Source organism: Plecotus auritus (genome assembly GCF_963455305.1).
Source record: "Plecotus auritus genome assembly, chromosome: 1".
NCBI classification, from domain to species: domain Eukaryota; kingdom Metazoa; phylum Chordata; class Mammalia; order Chiroptera; family Vespertilionidae; genus Plecotus; species Plecotus auritus.
This window is the reverse complement of record NC_137770.1, coordinates 64,169,122-64,190,820: the sequence shown is the minus strand read 5'-3', so window position 1 is coordinate 64,190,820 and position 21,699 is coordinate 64,169,122. Positions and strand designations below refer to the sequence as shown.

Sequence of the window (21,699 nt, the reverse complement as noted above, 5' to 3'; positions counted from 1 at the left end):
CTGTATGATGCAAACTCAGGCCACATCTAGTAAGTAATAATTACTACTGCACTGTAAAAATACGTTTTATGAAGTATTAAAAGAGACCAAATTTATGTATACCAGGTAAGCAAGTCCTTTTACCCTTCAAGATACCCCATCTGTAAAAAGGAATTGTGTTAGGTGAGGAAGTGTTTTCTTACTTCAGCCTGAGCAACACCACTATATTGGTTTAAATTTGGGGCTTCTATGTTAAACTGTGTTTGAAGAAAGGATTCTGATGTAAAAGCATTATAAAACCACCATACCAGATGATCCCTCTCCCTGAGCCACTTGCCCGCTGAAGGAGGACGCCCAGCACTCTAGCTTTGCCCTTCAAGGCCTCATGGTTTCACAGACTATTCCCAGTCCCTCCCTTTATCTCCCATGTCTTTCTGAGGCCTGATACTGATCCTGGCCCCCACACTCTGGCCAAGTTTTTATTGAGCATCTACTATATGCTAGATATTGTTCTAGGAGCCAGACATATATCAGTGAGCAAAATAAAGATCTCTGTGCAGCTTACATTGCAGCAGGTGGAGATGGACAATAAATAATAACTTAGAAATAAGTAAGCTATAGAGTACATCAGATGATGATAAGTGCTACAAGAAAATGAAAACGTCAAATAGGATGGGTTATTGAGACTCATGTTAAGAGGGAGGATTCTTCGCCCTGGCCAGATAGCTCAGTTGGTTAGAGCATCATCCCACTACATAGTTGGGGCACAAGAATCAACCAATGAATAGATAAATAAGTGGAACAACAAATTGATGTTTTCTGTCTCTCTTTCTCTCTCTCACTCTCTCCAAAATCAATAAATAAAATTTTTTTAAAAAAGAAGGGTGATTCTTAGAGCTCATGTCTATGGTTCCAAGAAAGAAATCCATGTAATCCAGCCTGGCCTTTTACACACTATCTGTGGTCAGAGTTCTTGAAGGGCATGGTACAGACAGTTAGCAGTCAATAAATATTCATACTTGTTATTTCCCAGGCTCCCTTGCCGTTAGGGCAGGTCCATGTGACTTATGCTGGCCAATGAAATGTGAGAGAAAGAAGTAGTTAAACATAAGTTTGTCTCTTTTATCTCGCCCTTTCTCTGATGTGTTGACCTTCGAGGCCATTAGTCTAGGCACCATGGCTACAAGATGGAGAATGCCACCCTACCTGTATCAGAACATAACATGAGCAAGAAATAAATTTTTACTGTTTATGCCACTAGGATTTCAAGGTTATCTGTAACTGAATCATAGTGTAGGCTTTCTGTGCCAATATTTATGAAACAAAGTGAACTGGATAATTATAACAATCATCTTTTGCTTTTTAATGGTAAAGAAAATTAATAAATCATGAATTTTTACCTCCACATAGATTGACAGAAGTACAAAGTTATGATTCCAGCAGGAAAGGATTACATAATGGTAAATTATATTTAGGTTGCCCTTTTAGGATTCCATAAATATTAAGCAAGCATTTTAATTCATGGACACAAATTACGTTTTCTTGGATTCACATAACAGTAAAATTTCATTGAAAAAATTACTTAGTAGAAAATGTGTAATTTGTTTTAAACTAATCAAAATATTTCTTGGGCCATTCAAAGTTTCCTGGCTCTTCCCTGACTTAAATCTCAAATTGGAGGAATACTTTTTTCTATAAACATTTAATATAATAGCACTCTTTTAAGAGAGATTAAAATATCAACAAAATCCAGATGAAAGTTTACAAATAAATGCAAAGCATAGATAATATAAATTCTAAACTGTGCATTGGAGAAACTTTATAATGTAAATTTACCTGTTCTTTAACTCATGGTATCATGTTAAGACCCTTGTCCACATTTTCCTTTAGTGGACTCCAAACAAAACATTTTGGAAGATACTTTCAAACTCATAAATATTCATCCTTTATAATAAAAGGAAAATATGCAAATCGACCGAACAGCAGAACGGCCAGTCGCTATGATGAGCACTGACCAGCAGGAGGCAGACACTCAATGCAGGAGCTGCCCCTTGGTGGTCAGTACGCTCCCACAGGGGGAGCACCTCTCAGCCAGAAGCCAGGCTCACGGCTCACAGTTGGCAAGCACAGCGGCCGGCCGTGGCGGGATCTTCTCCGGCCTCTGCAGCAGTGCTAAGGATATCCCACTGCCAGCTTAGGCCCGCTCCCCATCAGACATCCCCCGAGGGCTCCCAGACTGCGAGAGGGCACAGGCTGGGCTGAGGGACCCCCCCCCACCACCACCACCACCACCCACGTGCACGAATCTCGTGCACCAGGCCTCTAATTAACAAATAAAACCAATCTGTATGTAAATATTGATATTCAAGGCCAGACACACAAATGTGTAAAGCAAGAGACCATTGAGAGGTGATAGGAAGGCCCCAAAGATTCCACAGCCTGTCATGGTGCCTAATGTTCTATTATTAATGGCTCTTTCCTTGAATTCTTGAAGGATTTTGTTTTTCTGTGACAGTTTTAACAGAAAACAAGAAGACACAGCTGGAATAGAACAGGAGGAGAATCCATGCCGAGGAGCAAGGACCTGGGTTGAATGGTGTGAAGATGGTGATAAAACCGTGGTCTAAAATAAAGAGCAACCATTGACCAACTGGTTAATAAATCAGAATATTCTTTCTACACATCTTCTATCTTTAAAACATTATGCCAGGCACTAGGAAAGATAAAGAAACATAAGAGGCATGATTACTGTCTTCACAAAGTTTTCTGTTTAGCATTTGGTGTTTGTTATGATGTCAGAGAATGAAGGGATGGTTAGACCTAGAGCCAGGAATAAAAGTATGGTCTGTATTTATCCTCAGAAAGTTTATCTGGTACAGTGCCAGAGAGGCCAAAGCAAGGCAAGTAAGGGTATTGTGGGACCATAGGGAACACAATCTAGAGGAGAGGATATAAGAATGAAATGAATGATGAGCTAATAAAGTCATTCTCCCCTGGTAAACACTTTTACTCTTTAGCGTGAGAAGAGATTACAGGCTCTGGCGCCTAGAGAATTTTATGTCCTTTCACCAAATAAAAAAACAAACAAACCATAAATTGGATTTCAGGTCATTAGCTTGTTACTATTTTTGTTACAAAAGCTTTTTGATTTTGAGAGTTTTGTTTTTCTACTTTAAAGACTCACCATCAAACTTTGCAAGTCTCCTAATATCTTCTCCAAGTTCTGAGGTAACTGATAGTGCATGGCGAACTTTAAGGTTCGTTTCCCTGTGAAATTAATTGACATAACATGAATTTTTATATGGAACAGCCCAACAGCATCTTACACAAAGCAATCAGGTGGGTGCAGCACATGCCAAATCCAACACAAGAGATTCAAGAAACTCCCTGTGAATGTTATTCACATCTCGCACACTATCTCAGGAAAGCGGACAGGGCTTTGCTGGCTCCTAAGAATTGGCATTCCACCCACAGCACATCTGTATAACAACACAGTAATCTGTTTTGCTATTTGAAAGAACAGAGGACATAATAAATATGGTTTCATTCGAACCTACTCAGACATCATGCATGAGTTACAAAACACAATAGGGAGGGAAGCACAATTGCCAAATAAAGGAGGCCAGTATCACTCCAGAGTCAATCTACACAGGAGTTTTACTTGCAAAAAATGGTCATGGCTAATTTCACAGTAGCTGAAATTTAAATGGAAAAGGGAATACAGCTTTCTTTTTTCTTAGAAAATCAAGCCAAGAATCTAAAATCAAACAACCAAACAGGAATTCAGCAAGTCCAAGGGAGCTGCTCATCTTCTTCCAGGCAGGACCACACATACGTTGGACAGATGGCTGCTCTCTGGTGTTCATGAAATGACCAGCAGTGAAGATTCCATGACCATCATTCACATCTTACGTTTAAGAGCTTGCCACGCCAGTTTTCTCACTGAGATCAAAGAATTCTCTTCTATTGGAGCTTCTCTGTCATAATTTTATCTTTTATGAAAATGTTTAGTATTGGGTTCATTCAGTCAACAAATATTTATTGAATACATACCATGACACTCAATGATGCCCCATGAGGGTTATTGTCCTCTTGAGGGAAACAAGTGGTAGATAAAAAAGCAAATATCACCTTTTGGAAGTACATGTCAAACCATGAAGTAATAGAATTTAGAGAACCTAGAAGCAGATACCTGAAAGGGCATTTAATCTAAACTTCCCATAAATGAGTTTCACAATGATGTTAAGACAATATGAACCCAACTCAAAGTATCTCCATCAGTAAAATAGCTTTCTTCAGGGAAGTTGGCTGTATAATTGAAGTTACTTTTTTTAAAAGTAATCTCATTGGTCAAAATCTATTAATTCCTAGGAGGCAGAGGTGAGTAGAGATTGAGATAATAAATAACTTCATAATTGAAACAGAAATTGATCTCGGCTTGATGGACAAGAGTGTGATAGTAGTGCTGAGATTAAAGGACCAACGTGTGCATTCATTTAAACAACTTTTCAAATACTAGAAGTAGTCAGTCACACCAACTAGGCCAGACAGTCCTCATTCCTTTACCCTACTCAGTACATCGTGTCATTCATCAAAGTGTATCATCATTTTAAGTTACTTCCTCAGGATTCTCTCCAATATCTCATTTCCACCTTCAGATGTAGAAACTAAAGGGGAAAATAATCACACATACTAATTATGATAAAAATAATATTTTCCAAGACTCCAGGTTAATCCCTTCATTGCTGTGCCATATACTCTTCCTTAATCTGCCTCAGTATCTTCATGGACTTCCAAATAATTTTCAGCATGTGAAACAATACAGAAAGATCCTATGTGCCCTTTACTTGGTTTCCCCTAATGATAAAATCTGGCAAAACTATATCACAACCAGGATGTTGACATTGACACAGTCAAGATACAGGGCATTTCCATCACCACAGGGACTCCTCACGTTGTCCGTATAGCCCCACCCACTTCCCTGTCTCCTCCTACCATCTTTAACTCCTGGCAACCAATAATCTGTTGTCCATTTCTATAAATTTTCCACTTCAATAATGGTATATAAATAGAATAATATAGTAGTAACCTTTTAGGAATGATCTTTTTCACTCAACATAATTTTCTGAAGATTCATTTAGGTTGTTGCATATATCAATAGTTTATTCCTGTTTTATTACTCAGTAGTATTCTATGATATGGATATGCCATAGTTTGTTCAACTGTTCACATGTTAAAGAGCATATAAGTTGTTTCTAGACAAAATAAAGCTGCCATAAACATCTGTGTACAAGTCTTCATTTCTCTGGGATAAATGCCCAGAAGTGAAATTGCTGGGTTGTATGGCAGTTGCATGTTTAGTTTTTTAAGAAACTGCCAAACTGCTTTCCAGAGTGAGTGTAGCATTTTACATTCCCATCAGCAATGTGTGAGTGATCCCATTTCTCTACATCCTTGCCAGCATTTGGAATTGCTGCTATTTTTTTATTTGAGCCATTCTGATAGGTATGTGGTGATATCTTATTGTGGTTTTAATTTTAATTTCCCTAATGGCTAGTGATGTTGAATATCTTCTCATGTGCTTCTTTGCCATCTGTATGTCATCTTTGATGAAATTTTTCTTCATATCATTTGCCAATTTTCTAATTAAATTGTTTGGGGTATTTTTACTATTGAGTTTTGAGCATTTTTCACATATTCAAATACAAACCCTTTGTCAGATAGATGGTGTGCAAATATTTTCTCCTAGTGTGTAGTTTATTTTTTCATCCTCTTAAGTGGGTCTATTACACAGAAAACTTTTAATTTGATGAAGTCCAGTTTACCTTATTTTCCTTTTATGGGTCATGAATTTTGTGTCAAGTCTAAGAACTCTGTCTAACCCTAGATCTTGAAGATTTGCTATGTTTTTCTCTAAAAGTTTTATAGTTTTATGTTTTACACTGGAATTCAATTTTCCTAATAATTATAAGGCTATTCAATATCTACTCCATATTGGATTAGTTTTTATAGTTTGTGGGTTGTTTTTTGTTATTTTACAGACAGGTTCGTTTCATCTATGTTGTTAAATTTATGTGCATAGTATTTCCTTATTCTTCTATAGGACCTGTCAATACATTCCCTGGTTCATTCATGATACTATTAATTTGTGACTTCTCTTTTTTCTTTTTCAGTCCTGCTGAAGATTTATCAATTTTATGATGTTTTCAAAAGACCAACTTTTTTGTTTCATTGATTGTTTCTATTATTTTCCTGTTTTCAAGTTCATTGATTTCTGCTCTTGTTTTCATCTCCTTCCTTCTGCAAGCTTTAGATTTATTTTTCTATTTTCTATGTTCTTGAGATGAAAGTGATTTGAAACTTTTTCTCTTTTCAATTGCATGTTTATTGCTATAAATTTTTCTCTCGATTTGGGAAGCAGTCTTTTAAAACCATAGGCTCTTTTGTCAGGCTGCCAGGTTTGAGTCCCATCATCAGTCTTTAGAAGTTTGGGACAAATTACTTAGTCTTTCTAAGACTTGTTTTTGTGGGGGTTTTTTTATTATACAATGGGGCTTATATGTACTTCTACTTCAGGATTAAATTATAAAATCCATCTATAGAACATGTATGGTGTTTTTTTTAATGTAAGCATTCAATAAATGTTCTTATGCCAGACAGACTAATTGAATCTACTGAAACAGAACTACTCTATGGTCTATAACTAAATTCTAAATTAATTTCAATATCAAAGCTGCATCAAACTCCATTTTTCTTTTTTCTTTCCCTGTCGTCATTCAGTCCAGTTCCAACAGGTCATCTTTCCTGGTCCTTCTTTCTTCAGATCTTGATCACTACTCCTCTCCTTTTCCTTGGAGAAACACTTGAAAAACAAACCAACCAACCCAGAAAAGAACCCTTCTGAGGAATCTCAGTGAAGCATCCCTGTGTAATGTTATTTACATATGTGTGTTTGGTTCACTGTTACTGAAAGAAAATAAATTCAAGAGAAAAGACAGAGTTTTCAAAAAATCTGCAAAGTAATTAGCAAATGAACTTTGCAATTTAGACTCCTATTTCTTCCAAGAAAATAAAATGAAAAATAGGATTAGGATTTAAGTCCTGTTCTTAAAACTATTACTCTTAAATAAATTTTAAAAACAATCTATTTAATTATTCTAAGTTTAATAACTTACCCATCAAGCTCAGCAGTTTCAATATAGCAAAGGCCATATGGCTCACTACTTGATAGGAGAAGCAGATCTGCCTATTTTTAAAAATCAGGATAAAGAATATTTGAGAAGAGGAGATTGGTTGAAAGGCTTCTACGTTGTATCATCTCTCCACCACTATGAGCCAGTGAGCCTTAGAGGAAAAGTGAGAGAGGTGAAATCCTGTTCCACCTTTCTGTTATATGCCTGGAATCAAACCCTCCCTCTACTTACCTGTTTCTGTTTTGCACAATGTTGACCATTAGAACATAAGCAAGGGCAGGAAATATCATAAAGATAAGTAGTCATTTCATTTACTTTTTTGCAAGAAATATATAAAATTCTGTTTTCTTGTTTTGATCATTACTGATGGAAAATATAAAACTTTTCCCAATAGATGAAATAAATGGAAATATAAGAGCAAGGAGCAGGCAAGAAAAGATGGAGAAAGACATAGTGAAGTACAAGGAGGAAGTTGAAAACAATAGAAAAATAATAGAGACAAGTAAATTTTAAAAAGAGAGAAAAGGTTTTTTTTGTTTTTTGTTTTTTTTTTTTTAATATATTTTTATTGATTTTTTACAGAGAGGAAGAGAGAGGGATAGAAAGTTAGAAACATCGATGAGAGAGAGACATCGATCAGCTGCCTCCTGCACACCTCCTACTGGGGATGTGCCCGCAACCCAGGTACATGCCCTTGACCAGAATCGAACCTGGGACCCTTCAGTCCGCAGGCCGACGCTCTATCCACTGAGCCAAACCGGTTAGGGCGAAAAGTTAAAAGAAAAATAAGATGAAAAATAATTTGGAAAAAATAAAAGGATGGTGTGATTTAAAGAAGACGAAAGAGAAAATAAAGCAGGGACTAAGCAAGAGGGCAAGATACAATAAAAAATGTGGTAAAAGACAGTGGAAAACATTCAAAGACTGAATAGTTGGTTTCTCACAGAGAGAAATCATTCTATGTGGCTGTCCATTTGAGCTTTGGAAATGACATTAAAATTTAACTTTAGAATTCTGGTACCTTGTTATATTGAGAGGCTGTTTATTTTATGTCAAGTTTCAAATTTTATATTAAAATAAGGGGTTTTGTTTCCACATCTTAGCTATTATAAATAATGCTGCAATGAGCATAGGGATGCATATAGCTTTGCAATTTAGTGTTTTTGTTTCTTTGGAAGTGGAATTGCTGGTTTATGATAGAAAAATGGATAAAGATGTGAAATGTATAAATATGTATATATAGACAATGGAATATTATTCAGCAATAAAAAGGAATGAAAAATTTGTGACCAAATGGATGGACCTACGGAATATTACACTGGCCTCTGTTGCTCAGTGGTTAGAGTATTGGCCTGTGCACTGAAGGGTGTCAGGTTCCCAGTCAAAGAATGAGTTGCAGGTTCTATCCTTGGCCCAGTCAAGGCTCACACGGGAGACATTCGATGTTTCCCCCTCCTCCTCCTCCTCCTCCTCCTCCTCCTCCTCCTCCTCCTCCTTCTTCTTCTTCTTCTTCTTTCTTCTTCTTCTCTCTCCTCTCTCTCTCTCTCTCCTCTCACCTAGCCCAGACCCTTCCATGCTCTCTTAAAGTATCCTCCAGTGAAGATTGACAAAACCAAAAAAAATCAAGATGGGTCATTTTAGCTCAAGAATGGTATACATTCTTCACATCTTCCCTCTATAATGATTATGTTTAGGTTACATTGGGACCAGTCAGAAAATAACTTCTGCCACCACAGACTTCTGTGATTCATTCATAGATGAATAGCCTTGATAATGCAAACCCATTTATTCTTCAGGGCAGGGAAAGCAAGATTACTGGAACTCATGGGGAAGAAGGGGTGGCAGGCAAACAGTCATTAACTCCAACCAAAACCATCTTCTTAACAACCCCATTTGTACTTTCTTCTCTCAATTATTGGTGCCTTTTCCCGTGCCCTGTCAAGTGAGGCTTAATTGTGTCTCCCAAGAATGAACCAGCACCCCTTTCCCCACCTTCCACAACAACAACAAAAAGAGCCCAAGTCCTTGACTCTTGAAAACCTGAAACAAATACTCCAATTAGAAAACCTGGAAAGAATTCACTGAACTTCTTTGAGTCCTCAGAGCCAATGACATTATCCTCGTAGGTTTATTAGGCATAAGTAATGCTTGTTAAGTTAATAAATAAATGAAGCCAAACCTCAAGCAATGATAACACCTAAAAGCTGTACAATTCTTCAAGGGTTTACAAAACACTCTTGCATAATTGCATCAGTTTATTTTCTCAACGATCTTGTGAAAAGGTACTACTGTTCCCATTGTATGGATAAGAAATCTGGAAAGATCATCTCTGGCCCCACAAGTACTAGATGAGCTAAATAAACTTGTAAAAAGTCCATGGCCTTTACAAAGACATGGTGAGAGTGTTAACACATCTAATTGAGGAACCCAAGGCTCCAAGAGATTTATTTCACACTATAGCATGACCACTCAGAGCTTAGAGGGCAGACCTGAAACTAGAATTCAGAACTCTGACCCCAAAATGTATACTCTTTCCTCTGGTGACTATAAAGTCACTGGAATAACAACCACAAAAAAACAGAAAGTATTTTGCTCTGTATTGCTTTGCTTTGTTGATGTTCAAAAACCAAAAGAACAAAGGTGAAAATATTGGTATAGTGGCTCCATAACCTGGAGGAAAGAAAAATTTGTAGAATTTATTGGAATTCCATATGGATCTTCCTTTATTTTTTAAGACATTCTCACACATGGAGTTCTTCTTTATCATCTACAATATTATCTTTTCTTTTTTTTGTAGTTCAAAATAGAAGTCCAAAAATATCTCACGTGGTATGAGTACACTTAGGGGAAAATATGTTAATATAGACAAAAATCAGAATAAAGTCACGAAAATGTGTGAGATTATTGATAATATTTTTATTTTAAATTTCATACCCAATAAATGCATTTTGTGCAATAATATGTACCAGATATATCATTATTTTTGTTTTTTATAAATTAATTGATTTGAGATTAACAAAAAGATGATTAAAAGAAGAGAAGGGAGAAGAAGAAGAAGAATGATCATAGACTCTTTGTTTAAAAAAAAAAATCCTTGCTGCCCTAACCGGTTTGGCTCAGTGGATAGAGCATCGGCCTGCGGACTCAAGGGTCCCAGGTTCTATTCCAGTCAAGGGCATGTACCTTGGTTGCGGGCACATCCCCAGTGGGAGTGTGCAGGAGGCAGCTGATCAATGTTTCTCTCTCATCAATGTTTCTAACTCTCTATCTCTCTCCCTTCCCCTCTGTAAAAATCAATAAAATATATTTTTTTAAAAAATCCTTGCTCATATATTTCACTCCCACAAATTAGTAATTGTTCATAAACAGAACATTGCCCATTTACTTTTTTTTCATGTAGAAAATCATATGTTGCACCTCTACACTGTAGCAAGAAGCTTCTTCAATATGACTCAGATAAATGTTTAAACAAATCTTTCTCTGAAATTTTCCTACTTCTCTGTCTCATATTTTTTAAAGGAGGATTTATTTACAGAAATTAGAGTAGAACAAGTAACTCTGACTTGAAGCTATAAAACTTAAAATAACAAAGAGGGCAATTAGACCACAAAATGGCCTCTCTGGAAGGATGTCCAAGACAGGTGCTGAAAAAGACTAGATGAGACACCTAATGGGTCCAGAGAAAGCCAAAGCCTATTCTTGCCAGGAAGGCAGTTTAGGTCAACTTCATCTTTCTAGTCCTTTCATTTGCTGTACAAAGCAAACCCTCATAAATAGGATTTTAATAATTCAAAACAATAATAGAAACTTCCTGATTGTAATAATTCAGATGGAGCATACATTTTCTCTTCCTGTAGCTTATCTTTTCTTCAAGTATACTTTAAATTAACAGTATTAATTCCATTATTGAAGGATAATATTCAAATTATGGGAGGACAAACTGTTTTGAAAGTTACTCTGGAGCATTTAAAAAGCTCTTATTTAATCAAACAATTGTAAATCTTTTGTATCCACTACTTTAAACAATCCCAAAGGAGATAGATAAGGTGATAATCAGTCAGCCTTATCTGAGTTACCATGTCATTGAATGTAATTAATCTATTTCTTTTAATATTTTTATTGATAGAAGAGAGAGAGAGAGAGAGAGAGAGAGAGAGAGAGAGAGAGAGAAAGAGAGAGAGAGGGAGGGAGAGAGGGAGACGTCAATTTGTTGTCCCACTTATTTATGCATTTGTTGGTTGATTCTTGTATGTCCCCTGATGGGGGATCAAACCCGAAACCTTGGTGTATCAGGACAATGCTCTAACCAACTGACCTACCCAGCTAGAGTCAATATGTCTTTTAAAACATTTTATAATTGATACTTCTTACAAATGCATCATGGCATTCCCTCTATAATTACTGTGCATTAGTACAGATTTACTAAATTTGCAAGTGTAAATACTGCAGTATGTTTCAACCCAAGGTACATTATTTAAACAATACTAAATACTCACAGCAACAAATTGGTTATTTTCCAATTTAATGATGTCTCCCACTTTGACATTCATCCATTTTTCATTCTGCAGTCTATGAACAAAAACAAAATTAATTATTTTCAGGATCAGAAAAGAGTCCAGGGAATGCACTAGTATACACAATGGAGCATCATATGACAAAAGAAGCACACAAGGCTTTTCTATCTAGAATGCTCAGTTCAGAGGACCTTACATGACAAAATCTTTTACCTGAGTGATGTGGAAAACAAGGTCCAGAGAAGTCAGCTGACTTGGCCAAAGAGTCTCAGTGAGTTAGTGATAGCCATGGGGGTGAACTCAAGATGGTCGGGTGCTCTTTCCACCACCCCCTGGTACCAGTTTTATATAGAAGCTATTAACTCTTGCTTGCATTTCCTTGGCCAGAACATTAAGGGGAGCGGGGGAAGCAAGGATAAATTCGGTCACCACATTCTTTTCAAACTCTGTTATTGTCATTGTCTCAGGAGTCTGTGTAACTGAAGGCAATAAGTGAATGAGGATAGAGAGGTGTTATCAGAGAAAAGTGTGGGTGGTCTTTCCCCATTGCGAGTGAGAGTGGGGCTCTTGTGGTACAGCTGGAATAAGCATTTTTGGAGGCCCCCACAAGAGGATGAGAAATGTAGAAAACTTTATTTCCATTGAATTACACCCTTCAGTAGAGCTAGGAGCAGAGGCAGTGTCCAGAGTTTCCTTTCCACGTGGAAGACGGATCCAGTACAGCATCAGGCAGGTCCAGTACAGCAGCATGCAGTCCATTAGTCCATTGTGTGTGGGGATCCACATGACCGTGGGCACTGCGGGCGAATTCAAAGGAGTCCCACAAGCCCAGAGCCACACAAGTCCCAAGAGTCCCAGGAGCACAAGAGAGTGAACTCCTTTGTTCAGGGGATTAAATATCCCAAATTTCACGCTTTTGCAGTGTCCATGACCATTCTGGCCAATGACCTTTGTTCTCAGGTGTGACTGACAGCAAGCACCTTCCCTATGGTACCCCAACATTACTGGGCATGCATCTATCTCCCCTTCGTTGGACCCCTTGGGGAGTGTAAGGTTGTAGCTTCCTGGTGAAGCTGCCCAAATGACTTGCCTATAATATTTGGCCTTCCCTTTGCTCCTTTCCTATTATTAATAACTAGGTTAATTACAATAGTATCAGAGGCAAGGGAGACTAGGTCACAGCAATAGCTAAAATGCAGCTAAGAATAAATGCAAGAGAATAAATTTTGGAAAGGAAAAGAACAACACAGGTGATAAAAGAAGCCTTGGGTCCTACCTGGTTTAGCTCAGTGGATAGAGCATCAACCTGCAGACTCAAGGGTCCCAGGTTCGATTCCAGTCAAGGGCATCTGCCCAAGTTGCAGGCATCTGCCCCAGTGGGGGGCATGCAGGAGGCAGCCAATCAATGATTCTCTTTCATCATTGATGTTTCTATATCTCTCTCTCTCTCCCTTCCTCTCTGAAATCAATAAAAATATATTTTTAAAAAAAAGACTGAATGAGAAAGACCACCTACAAATCATCCAGCCCTGTGGCTAAGGGTGGATTTGGTGGCATTCTAATGGCAAGGGCCAACAGCTCAGAATTGAGAACAGCACAGCCAAGGTGCTGTACTGCTTTCTCTGAGGCTCCTGTATATAGTGGAGCCCTGAGTTTATTGTTCATCGAGTTCAAAGGAGTTTATGATGAAAAGCTGTTGTATCTAGTTGGTTGGACCCCTAGTGACAATTTAGGCAGACAGGCTACCTGGAAACAGACCACCTGTGGCCATATACCCTGACCCTAAACATCCATTTTGAAACTCTGAAACCTCCATAAACCAGCTTGTTTTCCGAGTTGCAAGCCTTCATCACACTTTTTTTCTGAGCAATTCCCTTTCAGGAAAGAAGTCTGGGATGTTAGGGCAGATTCCCCAACAAGTTAAGGTGGGCAGGTTAATTTCATTATGCCGTTTTTAAAAACAACCTAATTTACTTTGTTTTATAGGCTGGAAAACAGTATTAAATATTTATACAACTGTGAAGTATGCCTCACACTATCAACCCTGCTGGGTCATTTGGCTTAAACACTCAAAAATATTTTCTTTAATATGGATCCAAGTACATGTTGTTCTGGAAAGTTTTCAACTGCAGCATTTTCATCTCTAGCCAGAATTCAATCATTTCTCCAAAGCCATACTTTCCTGCACTTTATCTAGTTCAATGACAACAGAAGAACCTAACAAGCCTTCTAAATCTCATTTTATTTATGTTTACAGGTACGGATTAGGTGCTGGTTTATTTCTCCTGGGGACACCTCCTTTGGAGCCTTAGCCACATTTCTTAGGGGACAGAATTTCAGGTAAAAGTTGTTGTGAACAGACCAATATGGAGACCATGTCTTTATTGATGGAAATTGCACTGCTACTGAATTGTCTGGAAGTCTCTATTGAAAGTGCATCTGCTCACAATAATATTGTAATAACTAAGAATGGTGCCAGGTGGGTGCTGGAAATATCGGGGGTGGGAGGACATTTTATAAAGCATTATGCTTGCCTAACCATTATGCTATACACCTGAAACGAATACAAAATGATTTTGAATATAACTGTCCTTGAAAAATAAAATTAAAAAAAAAATAAAGTACATCTGTGGCAGGAAGAAGCTGAAATAATATTAAGTTCCACTTTCAAACTCTTATTCCTCCTACCTATACATTATAAGGAAGGACTACCCTTACCTCTCCCACCCAAATGGAAAAGAAACCCCAACCATAGTGGAAAGGAAACATGACAGGAGCTCATATACAGTTCAGAGTGCACATTTGACAGTTACATTTGCGCATGTAAGTGGCAATAGCCACTATTTGAGGGAACACAAAAAACCTGAATGTTTTTACTTAAATTCTATTTGTTTTACTCCAATTCAGTATCTTATTTCCCTCTATAAAACCAAAGCTTTTGGAAAGATAATTTAAAGGTGCGATGATATCAGTGGGACTTACTTGAATTAACTGCTACACTTGGAAAAATACTAGAACGAAACCTCTTTAAGGAAAATTTTGCAAAACCCTAGAGAATGGAAAGAATCCCTTATATCTACGACTACAAACATCATGTCCTACAGGGACCATGCAGAGGAGTGACAAAATCCTCATGCCCATTCCCCTCCTACCCACTTGCACCCCTACCTGTATTTTAACATCTGCTTTTTTAACGTATTAAGTATTTCCAGAAGCAGAAGAACACTCAGAATAATGCATTTGACCATGCTTTGCTAAGATCTGATTATTGATCTGCTCATGTCATTTAATAGTCCAAGAAAGCAGAAAGTACCTATAATTCTATATGAATCCAGGATTCCTTACTTTATCTCACTCTAGTCCTCTTTCTTTTTTTCTCTTGCCACCTGCCTGCCCTCTACCCAGAACATACGCCTTTCAGTCTCTCCAAGCTCCTCTTCCCAAAGGCCCTATCTTTGGTCACCTAATCTTCTCCACCTGTTCCAATAGAACATTCTCTCCTAAAAGTACTCCAATATTTTGCCTCCAAAGTCTTAAGATTAACAGTATTTGAAATCTTAAAATTTTTCTGGTATGTGCAAATTCCATGGAACACGATAACACCTCTGTGGGCTATGGGCTGTGGAGATCATTCACCAGGCAACAATGCAGGCTGATACAAAATTTTTCTGAGCTTTAAGCAAAATGTTGTGAAGATACACAATCATAAGAAAAATGTCCTCAAAAGAAATATTATCCAAAACTATTAGCAATCTGTCAAAAAACAGCAAGCAGTATTCCCTAGGTGTTGACCCCGAATCCAGCACTACTTAATTATTACATTAACTGACACATGGACATGTCAGTTAGATTTGAGGACATCATTCTATCAAGAAGAGAACATAACCCTTACAAAGAAATTTGACTTGAAGAAACTGAATGAAGAGGAAGAGGAAGAACAAAATAGATTATTTTAGAGGGGAGAAATTAACACTCTACAGATGTAACTAGAGTTTTGAAGAAAAAGGGCCTGTATATATTGGTAAATTATAGAAGTATGTGATACCTTGGTTAAACTCCTTATTTGAATACACACCTCTAGAACAATCAGTGTGTACAGTACAATCAAAGCATAATTTTTAATGTTATTTCCTATTCTATCTTACCATATTATACATGTACTTAACTAGAACATCAGAGGTATATTTTAATGAGTACTAAGGGTAATATCTAAGAAGTAGCCAAACTTATTGAACAAGTATAAACTGATAAAGACCTGCAAATGCATTCAAATCATCTCTATTTTAAATTCCACCATTTTTCTCATTCTACTCACTCCCACCACCACTGACAAGACATAAAAGACATACCAGCAGGACTGGGGAGGCAGATAGGAAGATTTGCTTTAAAGCTCGTCTTCAAAATATTTCTAGACTTCTTCTAAAGTTTGAGTTTGTGTAGTGACTGCATTTTGTCATCATTCTAAAATAATGAAAACGTACACTCTGCCTCTCCATGTGCGGCACAGCTGTTTTCATGGCTGGTGTTTGAAGCAAGCTTGCCCCATAGCTCTGTGAGGGGGACACAGGATGACCTCATGGGCTGTGACAATGACACTTAGCTCCACAGAATTGATGCAAACAAACTTTGCTTTTACTTTTGTTGGGGAAAGGCCTTCTGATCTCATGGAGGAATTGCGCTATAGGATTATTCTGAAAGCAAGTTAATTCAATTCACTGCACCGAATCAAGATATTCCAAGACTTTAAAATATGTGTATTTCATTTCAGGCTTTTAAATGGATATAATCTAGTTAATGCTTCTTTGAACCAGGTTTTTCAAAAACAGATGGGGTTGTAAGATAGCCTTTACCTTAGTAAACTCACAAGCCAATTGCTAAATATGCCAAAATTCAAGAAAAGAACTCATAAAATTTAAATTCCAATGGCACCATAAAACATATGGAGTTTAACTGCCACAGAATAGTGACTAGAATTACTTAGAGAAAATAACATTTTAATACACCCATTAACTATAGGCATACCTCAGAGATATTGCAGATTCAGTTCCAAGACCACCACAATGAAACGAGTATCACAAATGAATCATAATATTTTTGCTGGTGGTGGGTCTTGCCTTCAATTTGTAAGATTGCAACATCTGTGAAGCCCGATAAAATGAGGCATGCCTGTGTAATGTCTACTCTCAGAACATCAGAGAATCTGAGTTCTGAGAAAAGGTGGTGAGACTGAGCAACAGCATCTAACAATTGTTGAGCCTGCTTCTTCCTGATGAGGTGTCGCATCCCAAGAGCTGCTAGGCTTTGCTGAGAATCTTCTTGAAGTCTGAGAGTGAGGTAACACCTACCATGTCCATGTCACTGAACCTTTGGCTGCAGAAGCTAGAAATCAAGTTTTTACCTGGCGCAAGACACCAAGCCCGTTGCCAAAGCCTTCAGGGACAGAAGGGGGAGCTCTCCAGACTCCTTTCATCCTTTCCATACTCTAATGCACCTGATTGCCCATTAGCAGTATTGATTCCTGAAAAAAGGATTTCCCCAAAAGCTATAGAAGCCCTACCTGGTTTGGCTCAGTGGATAGAGCATTGGCCTGTGGACTGAAAGGTCCCAGGTTCGATTCTGGTCAAGGGTGAATGCCTGGGTTGCGGGCTCAATCCCCAGTATGGAGCGTACAGGAGGCAGCCAATCAATGACTCTCTCTCATCATTGATTTTCCTATCTCTCTCCCTCTCCCTGCCTCTCTGAAATCAATAAAAATATATTTAAAATAAATAAATAAATTACTTGTTTAAAAAAAAGACGGGTTGAGATACTAGAAAGAGAACACAATAAAGAAGGTCAATATTATTGACCTCCGCTAATAAACCAATCCATTTGCATACACTGAGTGTGGTTTCTTCTTTAGTCTCAAGTTCATCTCAGACCTGTATTCTTCTGCTCATACAGACATTGTTTTATTCACCATTGTTTCCTCAGGATAATGCCTAGTTCATTGTAGGCACTCAATACATATTTGTTGAAAAAAATGATAAATTAATGAATACAAAAAGATTATTCCAAAAACATTTGTTGAATGACAGCATTTTCCTGAATGTCTAATAAGAATTATAGCAACCAACGTTTATTTAGTGCCAGGGACTGTGGTGATTCCTTGATGTACAGGATTGCCAAATAAAATAAGTGATACCTAATTAAATTTGAATGTAAGATAAACAATAAATAATTTTAAGTATATCTCATTAAGATTTGGGAATACTTATATTAAAATATTATCATTATTTATCTGAATTTCAAATTTAATTAGATATCTTATATTTTAATTTGCTATATCTGACAATGCTATTCATGCATTTATCTCATTTTATCCTCACAACAACCCTATGAAATAGGCATAAGCTGTCACTCCCATTTTATAGAATGGAAAACTGAGGTTCAGAGAAATTGAGATATCTGATTTATTTTGAAGCATTTATCAGAAATTTAAATGCCTACACATTTTGATATAAATATTTCACTTTAAAGAAGTGATCATACCACCCAGCTGGTGTGGCTCAGTGTTTGAGCGTCAATCTATGAACCAGTAAGTCACAGTTCGATTCCCGGTCAGGGCACAGGCCCAAGTTGCAGGCTCAGTCCCCAGTATGGGTGTGCAGGAAGCAGCTAATCAATTATTATCTCTCATCATTAATGTTTCTATCTCTCTCCCTTTCCCTTCCTCTCTGAAATCAATAAAAAAAAGTATTTTAAAAAAAGAAGTGATTGTACAAGGATGTTTATTGCAGTATTATTTGTAATATCAACCTATTAGAAACCATCAATGCCTACCAAAAAGGACTAGATAGACATACCACGGTAAACCATCTATTCAATGGAATACAATGAAGCCACAAAAATAATAATATAGGTTTAAATGTGCTGATATAAAATATTCTAGAAGTTAATTATTACGTTAAAACAAGCATGTGCAGAACACTGCATGGTAAGGTTCTAACAATGTTTTGAAGCAATAATATACCTACACATATCTCTGTTCCTACATGCATAAGTGGTTGCCAAAAGATAAAGGAAATAAAGAGAAGTGGGATGGAAGGGAGACTTCATTGTACACTATTTTGTACTGTTTAGATTATATTCAGTACATAAATTTTTGGCATTAATATAGGTATTTTAAAGACCAATGGAGAAGGAAAAAAGAAAAATAAATTCTTCCAAGGTCACATGTAAGTGGCAGAGCTGGGATTGGAACCTGAGTTTACAAAGTCCATGCTCTTAATAAAACTATATTTATTGTTCTCTTTTACTTTATTTTTTTTTTTGATACTTATGTATTGCCTATTTAGAAAAAGAAGGAGCTGAAGAAATTTGATCACAGCAATAGTGCACGCTCCCAGTGTTTAAAACCAGCCGCTCAGAAGACAGCTTGCAGTCATGGATGGTCACATGACACAGATGTTCAGTGGACAGCAGCAGTTCTGGTTCTTTTCAATCCCACTGCTGTCAGAGCCACACTAGAGGAAGACATACAGCTTGGCCCAAATCCTCTAACAACAGACTAGTGAAGGGAATCTCATTACATTGAGAATAGCATAATATTCATATCTTTGAAATCTATTTATTTTGAAGAATACAGATGCCCCCCTTTCCCTCCCTTCTTATTAGCACAATGCTTATGCTGAGGCAGAATCACACGGGGAGGTCTGTGGTCAGCTGCTGAATATGCTCTCACACAAATTTTGCCAGGAGCAAAGCATGGTAAGAAGGGGAGATGCTAAAAGATGCAGTCCTACCGTGTAGGTAATTTAGTTCAACAATTTGCTGAGAAAAAAGTAATCAATCTTAGAGAGGTCTCACTTAATTTATATAAATCCTTTAGCTCCTATTGTGCATTAGTAGGAGTACAGAAATACATACACAATATAGCCTACTGTTTTAAAAATATAATGATCAATTCACTTACCAAGATTTACCTGAACTGTGTAAGCCAACTGAGAGTTGTGCAGAAAATGTACTCTCTTTAATCATTTCCCTGAACTGAAACCCTTCTCCTGAATCCATCTCTTAAGACCCTTTGTCTTCTGTAATTCTTAGTAGGATTCCATTAATACCTGGCTAATACATGATGAGACCACAAATTATTTCCAGAGGAAGACTATTCCACCTGCTCTCACATATGAATGCTAAAGGAAATACCTTAGATGGGCTGTGGAGAAAACAGAATTATTTAGGTTTAGCTCAGATTTTTCAGCGGTAGTTTTTCAGAGGGAAATCTGTGTGCAGGAAGTTTATTGGCAAGTACTCTTAGGATTAACACCTTTGGGGAAGTGAAGGAAACACAGTTGGGCAGAGGGAGGAAATGGGCTGTTGATGGCAATCACAACAGAGGCTCAGCCAACCCCATGGGGAGCTCTGGAGCTGGAATGCCCTTCAGAGTTGGATATTGGGGGCCAAGCCAGATACCTTGGCCTGGTTCAGCCATTGGATGCAGTCTAATCCCAGCAAGAATAGCTAAACTTGAGCAAAACAACTCTTTTCAGCCAAGTGCAATTCCAGAGAGTGGAAGATTGTATGTAGATAACCCTACAGGCAATAGGAAAACATAGTAGCTGCAGAAATATATTCTGCAGTGTGGAAAGGGGATGTGCAGAGCATCCTCTCTACACTGAAAGCCCACTTCTCAATTTTGCTATCAGCATGTTCACATATTTAGGATATTCCTTTTTAATGCTAAGCCATTTCACCTTTCACTAGTATCAATTTCAAGTCTATAGAGTCAGTATTTGTGTTCTCTCCAACTCCATCTTAAAACTGCAGGATAATTTTGTAAAACTTGGACTTATCCAATTGACTCCTTTTTCCAATGATTAGTAAATAAAGTTGGAAGATAAATTTTCAGTACATTTCCATTTTTAAAAGAAATAGTCTACAGATAACCACTGACTACCTAAATGTCCTAACAATAATGTCTATGGTTGGGAGTGGGGGAGGAATCACTGTTTCTGAAATATTCCTTATATAAAGAACATATTTTGATGAAAAATATGTAAGCAATCACCTTAGCCTGAGTAGATTAACCATTCTCTTTATCTAAGTTGCCTACTTTATTTTGAGAAATTGGGGAATATGCTCTTACCCAGTTCTGTGGTGAATAATAACTTCTCCTTTTGAAAAACACTCCAAAAAGTAGATAGCTCCCAAATGGAAGAGAATAAAACCTGAATATATTGGTTCCAGGACAAAAGGTTCTGTGTGTTTTCCCATTGACTCTAGTGATATTTTTAATTTTTCTATCTAGGGCCAGGTTAAGAGAGAACCAAATGTCAGAGAGAACCAAAAGCCAGGGGAAAAAAAATTAGTTGTTTAACATGCCAAGTAATAATACGTGCCATATCAACATAAATAAAGCAAAGTCACCTCTCAGTAGTGTGATTTGGTTTGCTCTGGTCAGAGAACCTAGTTTTCTGGAAATAGCATTCCTACTTTGGGAGAATGAAGTACAGGATATCACTGGAAGATCATGAGTTTATTTGCTTACTACTTTTGCAGACACATTAGCTCCTCAAGACTTTTTAGGAAAAATTTAAAATATTACTTTATAGTGGGCTGTAATGTTTATCATTTTAAGTTTCTTGGAAATAGGACTGCATGTAAGTAGAATTCTTTATTAGAACATAACCAACTGGCATGTGAGGTACCACCACCCTTCCTTAATGAGTTCAAGACCACCATACACACAAAATGAGCACTCTGAGCTAGGCATTGGGCTGAGTGTTGGAGTTACATACAGACTGTAGTTATTAAGGAACCTAGAGACTAGTGGGAAAATATATATCTGGTTCTCAAATAACCTGATTAAATCATCTTTGCCTTCTGATACCTGGAGCATGTGGACACTATTCCAGTCAGCAATAAAGAATATGTGTACCTTAGGAGAATGACCTCAGTGTTAGATTGTTTGCCACAGAGCTTTCATCAAAAACCCAGCAAAAACTGATAGAATAGACCAGAGAAATTGTCTA

General features: G+C 37.3%; 1 protein-coding gene across 1 annotated transcript in view; it reads right to left on the bottom strand.

The window, feature by feature from the left end:
- Window positions 1–21,699, bottom strand: part of ATP8B4 (ATPase phospholipid transporting 8B4 (putative)) — a 187,395-nt gene that overhangs the window by 72,533 nt on the left and 93,163 nt on the right. Inside the window, exons 7-9 of the mRNA XM_080682656.1 lie at window positions 11,669–11,741; window positions 7,155–7,225; window positions 3,164–3,246 (exon numbers count right to left, since the gene is read on the bottom strand). Of these exons, the coding sequence (XP_080538782.1) occupies window positions 3,164–3,246; window positions 7,155–7,225; window positions 11,669–11,741 (227 nt within the window). The remainder of the gene's footprint in view (window positions 1–3,163; window positions 3,247–7,154; window positions 7,226–11,668; window positions 11,742–21,699) is intronic.